The sequence below is a fragment of the Nematolebias whitei genome, chromosome 18 (assembly GCF_014905685.2).
Source record: "Nematolebias whitei isolate Nwh7 chromosome 18, NemWhi1, whole genome shotgun sequence".
In the NCBI taxonomy this organism is placed as follows: Eukaryota; Metazoa; Chordata; class Actinopteri; order Cyprinodontiformes; family Rivulidae; genus Nematolebias; species Nematolebias whitei.
Window position 1 is genome coordinate 40720015 of NC_056515.1, and position 7828 is coordinate 40727842.

General features: G+C 44.7%; 1 protein-coding gene across 2 annotated transcripts in view; it reads left to right on the plus strand.

Annotated features, from left to right (window-relative positions):
• Window positions 1–6249, plus strand: part of denr (density-regulated protein) — a 6649-nt gene extending 400 nt beyond the window's left edge. Inside the window, exons 2-8 of one of the 2 annotated variants that reach the window (XM_037692404.1) lie at window positions 2206–2318; window positions 2391–2410; window positions 2487–2571; window positions 3149–3232; window positions 3518–3634; window positions 3713–3852; window positions 5974–6249. In XM_037692404.1, coding sequence (XP_037548332.1) covers window positions 2216–2318; window positions 2391–2410; window positions 2487–2571; window positions 3149–3232; window positions 3518–3634; window positions 3713–3852; window positions 5974–6018 — 594 coding nt within the window. In that variant the 5' untranslated portion in view covers window positions 2206–2215 and the 3' untranslated portion in view covers window positions 6019–6249. The remainder of the gene's footprint in view (window positions 1–2205; window positions 2319–2390; window positions 2411–2486; window positions 2572–3148; window positions 3233–3517; window positions 3635–3712; window positions 3853–5973) is intronic. The other variant, XM_037692405.1, reaches the window with a different exon arrangement.
• The last annotated feature ends 1579 nt before the right edge of the window (window positions 6250–7828 follow it).

The window sequence follows — 7828 nt, forward strand, 5'->3', positions numbered from 1 at the left end:
GGGGGGGGGGGGGTATTTTAGATGAGTTTAGTCGGAAGCCGTATCTATAAAATCTTATAATTTAATGTTGAGTTGTAGATCTAGTGGGAGCAAAGTGGCCTGGTTCCAGCGCACCCACCATGTGTTAGCTGTGCTGGACAGTAATTGGACCCTGGAGATGTCTCATAGGACACAGGACATGAGGACAACATGTCCTGCAGTTATGAACTCGCTGCCAGCAGCTTGAATCAGCATGTCCTGTTAAACATTTAGGGGCTTTAAAGTCCTCTGTGGGTTTTCCAAGTCTCGAGTCTTTAGACCTGAGTAGCATCAGATCATTTTCAGGATCGGTGGATGCTTCTTAAATCATATGTGTTTGTTAGAAAAATAAGCTCTGGTGATCTGTTTCAGTGATCATGAACCTGAGCAGAATGTTTTATTGCTCGCCTCCATAAACAGAATAATGTTTTGGTCTTGTCTGGTGTTTGTGCTCATTTGTCTGCACATCTCCAGCTGTGTGACTTTTGGAGTCCACGTTGAATGCACAGATGTTTCATTCCATGTCAGTATTCAGTCGGGGGTGCTCTCACCTGCAGTCTCTCTGCTGTGGGCTCACCTGGATCAGACCGCAGGCCCCGCCCTGCTGGACGCCCCTCTTGGATAATGGTTAGAGGAAACACAGAGCTGAAAAGGTCAATAGATGTGCTTAAAACTTTATCATTAACTGTTGGTAACAACCGTGTCTGTTAGCAATGCCCCCCACACACCAATTCAACATGGCTTTTACAAATATTGATAATTTGGTGGTGGTTGCTGAGACTAATCCCTAACACCTACTCTGAAGGCATCTGTTGCAGTAAAGATCATCTGTTAGCAAAATTATCTCATGAAGCACTTAACGGTTTTTAATTAAACTTTCTGGAAATAAAAATTGATGGCTGCACCGATACAGTACTGGGTATTTCTTCAGGTACTGTGTGTGTAAAAGTGTTGGGTACCACAGCATGACTTGGACCTCTCCGCTGAGCAGTCGGGTGACGAAGAGGAGAAACGTCGGGGGTGCAGAGTCGTAAAGAAACGGAGGCGACAAAATAAATCCGACTGCAAATTCTCTTCAGCAAATCTGTCAAGAAAAGGAACGTCATCTCTTTCTGACGCTCAGCGATAATCCAAACAGAACTGACCCAACCAGCACCGTTCACTGTTCGCTGCAAGATTCAGGTCGACTCAGTAAAAACAGATCGTTTTATAAAGAAACAAGTAAATGGAAACCAGAAAACAAAACTAGAAGTAACATTTCAGTTTTGTATTTTAAAAGCACAATGACTGCAGACGGGTCCGTACTGGTTGACCACCCAAACAGAACCAACACCAGAGGTCCAGATCATTCCAGACTAAACTCCAAACTGAAGTCATCTTTACTGAACTGCTCCTCTTTACACTTTTGCTTCAAACAGTTGAGATGGTCCTGATACAAGGTCGTGGAAGAACGGTTGTTCTTCGAGGTTTTTAAAATTGTTTAAAAACTGATGAGGGAAGGGAGAGGTTCTGCCTCCAGTGGAGGAGTCCAAGTATCTGGGTTTGTTCATGAACGAGGAAAGAACGGAGCGTGAGACTGACAGATGGATCGGTGCAGTGTCTGCAGTATTGTGGACTCTGTGCCGGTCCATTGTGGTGAAGTGGAGCTGAGCTGTAAGACAAAGCTCTCTGTTTACTGGTCGGTCTACGTTCCTCCCCTCACCTCTGGTCGTGAACTCTGGTAGAGACTGAAAGAATGAGATCGTGGATCCAGGAGGTTGAAGTGAGTTTCCTCTGCAGAGCTGGACTCTCCCTCAGAGACGGGGGAGAAGTTCAGTTATCAGGAGAGACTCAGAGGAGAACCACTGCTCCTCCACATCCAGAGGAGACGGTTGAGGTGGTCCAGGCATGTCTGACTGGGAGGAGACCCCGGACACGTTGGAGACACTATGTCTGTCTGTTGGTCTGGGAACTCCTTGGAGTCCTCCTGGAAGAGGCTGTGGAGAGAGATGTGTGGACCTCCCTGCTCCAGATGCTGCCCCCGACACCTGAGTCCAGAACAAGAGGAAGATGATGGATGGATGGATTTGTAGTTCTGTTGTGCATATCCCAATTCAAATCACCTGATATCTGAAGTTTGGAGAAAGTGTAACTTTGTGTAAAGTAAATCTTTGTATTTTTGACCGTTTGTTTGCCTTTGGTTGTTAGATCGTTGGTGATGGCTACTACTGAGATGGACTCTGGGTGTTCAGAAATCAAGGCGGAGCAGGGACCAGCTGACCCGGACTCAAAGTATCCGCTCAAAGTCCTTTATTGTGGAGGTACAGTTTGATTGTGCACGTGTGAACGTGTCCTGGGTGTGGCTGCATGTCTAAGTGTTCTCTTCTCCGCAGTGTGTTCCCTGCCCACAGAGGTGAGTTGGCCCGTCACACATGATGGAGGACAGCACTGAGGTGCAGCGGTTGATCGGCTGTGCTTCTTCTTTGCAGTACTGTGAGTACATGCCGGAGCCGGCCAAATGTAGGCAGTGGCTCGAGAAGAACTTTCCAGATGTGTTTGCCAGGATGACTGTAGGTAAGTGTCTCAGAGAGCAGCTGAGAGGTTCAGGGATAACTGAGGATTTATTTTGTCCCCCACGGTGGAGCGAGACGAGGGAATTGGACATGCAGACAGTCTGTCCATGATGGGAGCGCCATGAGGAACCGACTTGTTCCATTTAGTGGTGGCGGCGCCTCCAACCTGTTGAAGACGAATCGTGTAAAGTTTTTGTATAATGAGATGAAACTGTTGGAGCTCCTGACGTTCTTCAGTGTTTGAATCTCTGATCCAAGGTACAGGCAGCATACAGATGTGTCAGATCTTTGCCAGATGTTCGTTGGTCGTTTTTTTAACTCTCAAACAGCTGGTGGGTCACAGCCTGTGTCAGGAAGCACTGGAGCCACTCCTGACGTGTTGGTGGCGTTCAGCAGGGCTGATATCGGGGTCTGTCTGCTTTTTCTCACCAGGGCTGAAGGAGTTGCTGCTGCAGCGTCTCATGATGTTCCAACGTGTTCCACCGTGCAGCCTTCTCATCGTTTACCTCGTGAACGTGACGTGCACAGGTTCTCTGAGGACACGGTTTTAATATTTAGTTGTTTTCTGTCTCATCCAGCAGCAAACGCACCGAAGCAGGACTCTGTCTCTGGAGAACCTCCACCTGCAGGCGAGGAGGAGGAGAAGAAGAAGCAGAAGAGAGGCAGGTTTTCAGAAGAACTCAAGGATCCAAGTCGGTCGAGAATTATTGGGGGGGGTTATGTTGCTAATGCTAGGTCGAAGCCACTCCTGTGGGTCGGGGGGTTCTGTTGACAGGGCGGGTGCTCCCCTGCTTCATGTTCACTGCAGCTCAGACCTGAACAGTAACTTCAACCTTTGTGAATTTAATTATGAATTTCAAAGTTTAAATTGAAGGTAACGGTTCTAACGTTTGTGTTTAATGAGTGAGCAGCTGGTTCCCGTCTGTAAAACTCATTTAATCCTTCAGGTGGCCGAGGCCAGATCAAGCAGAAGAAGAAGACTGTGCCTCAGAAGGTGACGATAGCAAAAATACCAAGAGCCAAGAAGAAATACGTCACACGGGTTTGTGGCCTGGCGACATTCGGTGAGATTTTATCAGCGTTAGTCTGAACCTTCAGGATGTCTGGTGCTTCCTTCTCAACGTTCTCCTTCACTCCTGCAGATATTGAGCTTAAAGAGGCTCAGCGGTTCTTTGCTCAGAAGTTCTCTTGTGGTGCCTCCGTTACTGCAGAAGATGAAATAATCATTCAGGGAGATTTCACAGACGACATCATCGACGTCATCCAAGAGAAGTGGCCTGAGGTAAAACTTGTTCCATCCATCATCTTTACCCGCTTCTTCCAGTTTGTGTCACGAGGGTCACTGGTGCTCATGTCCAGCAATTACTGTGCGAGGGGCGGGGGACACCCTGGACGGGTCTCCAGTCCATCACGGGGACACCCTGGACGGGTCTCCAGTCCGTCACGGGGACACCCTGGACGGGTCTCCAGTCCGTCACGGGGACACCCTGGACGGGTCTCCAGTCCGTCACAGGGACACCCTGGACGGGTCTCCAGTCCGTCACAGGGACACCCTAGACGGGTCTCCAGTCCATCACAGGGACACATAGAGACAAACGAGACAAACAAACATTCTCTCTCTCACCTAAGGACAATTTAGAGTTACCAATCAGTCCAACATGCATGTTTTTGGTCTGTGGGAGGAAACCGGAGTAACTGGAGAAAACCCACGCATGCACGGAGAGAACATGCAAACTCCTCCCAGAAAGACCCCTGGACCAGGATTTGAACCAGGGACCTGCTTGCTGAGAGGCAGCAGCTCTGCCAGCTGCGCCACCATGCTGCCCAACTATTATTCCAAATAAACCAAATAAATATTTAATATATGTTAATATATGTTGCATATAACCTCAAACTTTCACAGAGTTCTGAAGAAAAGAACCAAAGTACAACAGAGTGTTCGTTATGATCCAAACAGATATACATATTTAGTTTTTAGTATAGTTTGAGTCTGAGCAGGAACAGACTGCGGGCGCTCCCTCGGGGCCTCAACACTTTTTGCTACAACACCGATCGTGACGTGAGCGTGGAGGACGACGCACCTCTGATACAATAAAACGCTGTGAACGAACTCTGATCCTTCATTGAAAAGTCCATTTTACCAACAATGTTCCAACTTTCCACTCCGTTCAAGAGAAATAACGCACGAAGGTAAAGGTGGAGTTGTTGTTGGTCTGGGCTGTGAAGTTACTTTCAGCTGCCGAATGTTTTGGCCTGGAGACAAATACCGTTCTACGACAAGAGCCCGACTGATGTGGACAGATTATCACCGGTACCGATTTTTGGGAGAGCAATGCCGACAACTGACTAACTGGATGAAAACTTTAGATCTTTGTCCACTCCCAACAATCTAAGATACTTTTAAACCAGTTTTAACACTTGAAGTCTTGAAACCGTCTCTTCCTAACGTGCGCTCACATGTTCTGTCCTCCACTATTCACCATGAAGTTATCAAGTGTTATAAAAATATAAATTAAACAAAGAAACACCTTCCTGTTCATTGTTCAAACAGTCACGTACGGTGAAGGTCTAATTAGCATTGACCGCAGCAGAGTTTATTTTTCTTTGTAGAGAAGTAAAGTTTTCAGACAAACAGTGCATTTCATCGAGGACAACAAAGATAACGTTACTAACTCTGATATATTTTATCTCTACGTTAGATTTGTTGTTCTGGATAAAGTTTTACAGACAGTAGCCTATGCTAGGTTATCTAACCGTTAGCTTGCTAACTTGAGAGGCACGTAGCTCATGACGAGCAGGTTGGAGGATTCAAGAGAATTTATTGTTGTTGATTTATTTTACAGATCAGTTCAAATAAACTCACCATGCTCTGGTTAGTAAAATACTCTACACAGTGTTGCTCCTGCTTCGGCTGAGCTGAAAGTGAAACTTAAGTGAATATCCATGCCTTGAAAGTTGTCTTCACGCGCCCTCTGCTGGATACTTTGTACAATAACAGCTGGTTCCTGCATTTTAGGGCTGAAAATGGTAAATGCTTATATCAGAGAATGATTGGTCAATTATCACCGATATTGATACGTCCCCAAACGACTGTCGGCCCAAAATATCTGCCCTGCTGATGTCAGTCGGTTTAAATTTGGATTCTTGGGCAAACAGCAAATGATCTGGTGTGTGCACGTCTTGTGTGTGAGAATTTACAGTGTAACTTAGGTTCTGAGCTTTTGGTTTGGAAAGTTGAAAAAAGTTTGTTTTAATCTAAAATTACATTTAGAATGTCTCAATGACCGGTACATAATTTATTTAGTGTTTGAAAAGTGTTGGATGATTGTCGGGAATATTTAAGTTTTTAGTCGTGTTTCTCTGTGGACATAAAAACCAAGACGTGTTTGTGTTTGCTCTGTAGGTGGACGACGACAACATCGATGATCTGGGTGAAGTCAAGAAGTGAAGACCAAATATGCACTTTCACTGAAACAGCAACGACCTGGCCAAATGTACACATGGAATCATTTTATACCTATTTTATTCACTGTACATACAAAGCTGCGGACTTGGCCACTCACTTGGCTTCTTTTTTTAGTTCATAGCTGCTTTCCGTCATTTGCCAAACGCGCGGTATGACCTGAGTCCTTCACAAATGTTCTTCACGCAAACTGTAGGCTAATAAATTTCAGTCTTCTGTGGACGTTCTGTTGTCTTCTCTGGTCCGGCACGGGCCGTAAAGAGTTTGTTTAGAATACTTCAGATGCTTTCTCTAATTGTTTGAGTGCTCACACGACGAGCGTTGAATACATTTTATTATATACCGGTAAACAGAATCATGATTTAAGTTTTGGTTCATTTAAACCTCATCATGACAGAGCTCCTCGGACTAAATATGGACGACGTGCAGCCTGAGGGCAAGAAATGGCCTTTGTGTGATTTCCATCTGGCCCTCGGTGTCTTTAAATAAAAACTAACGTTTCAAATTCATTGAAAACCAGCATTTTACTTGGACACGCCAGAGGACTGAGAACATTCTGAACTGGAGTTCTGTGAAAATCCTTTTTTATTATCCTTGACGGAGCTTTGCTGCAAGAAACAAAAGTAGCAGGAAGAACAGAAACGTGGAGAAAAAACTGAAAGCCGCGCAAGAAATGTACGTTTTTGTTATTCAGGCTTTATTTCTACAGGTTGGTCTCACTGAGCCTCAAGGACTCGTTTACAGAGAGACCGGATTTAAACAAAGACACACGAGGAACAGACGATAATCATATAAATGAAAATTAAATGGAAGAAATTATTTTAAAAAAGCGCTACATCATGAGGCGAGGTATAAAACTAAAACAGGAACATCTGCATGAACTTATCAGATGTTTGAAGAGAGGTCAAAGGTCGAGAGCTTCAGATCTTTTTACAAGATATTCCAGGAAACAGGAGCGGAGTAGGAGAAGGTCCTTTTGTCTAGTTCAGTCCTCACTGAGGGAACACTGCAGGTAATGATGTCCTGAGAGCGCACGCTGTAGCTGCACTCACACAGAGACATGTAGGAGGAGATGTATGAAGGCAGCAGACCAAGAAGTGATTTAAAGATGAAAATGTACCAGTGGGAGAGTCTGCGTGAAGTTAATGGTGATTAATTGTCTTAATTCTGTCCAACAGAAAAAGGCCCAAAACAGCTGAAACTTTCAGAAAGCAGCTAAAAGTATCAAACTGCCCCTTTTAGCATAAACACTGAAAAGTGTATAAATGTCAAAGTAGTAAAAAAAAATGCCAAAAGAAGCACAAAAAGCTAAAATTAGCAGAAAGCTGAAAGATGCAGAAAAGTTACCAAAAAAGCTTCAATTAGCTGAAAATATCTAAAAGTTTACATCTACAGAAAAGTAGCTGAAATTAGCATAAACAGTCTGACAGGAGCATAAAAGTTGACATGAGGAAGACACAAAACTAGTTTGCAATAAAAAAACAACTAAAAGTAGCAGAGGAATATTAAAAACAGCTGAACAGATGTATTTAGCAGTAGGCAGCTGAAAAAAGCTGAAATGAGCAGTAAAAGAAACGGCACAAAGAGTTTGATAGGAAGTGGAGAGCGCCGTTCCTTTTCATTGAAGAAAACATGGCCGACAAAGTAAATTTACACAGATGCCAACAGAGCAGGAGCGTCTGAATGAGCCGAACGTTTGCCGAAACTGTGGAACGAGCTACGGAAGATAAAACGATCTGAATGAGCCGAACGTTTGCTGAAACTGTGGAACGAGCTACGGAAGATAAAACGATCT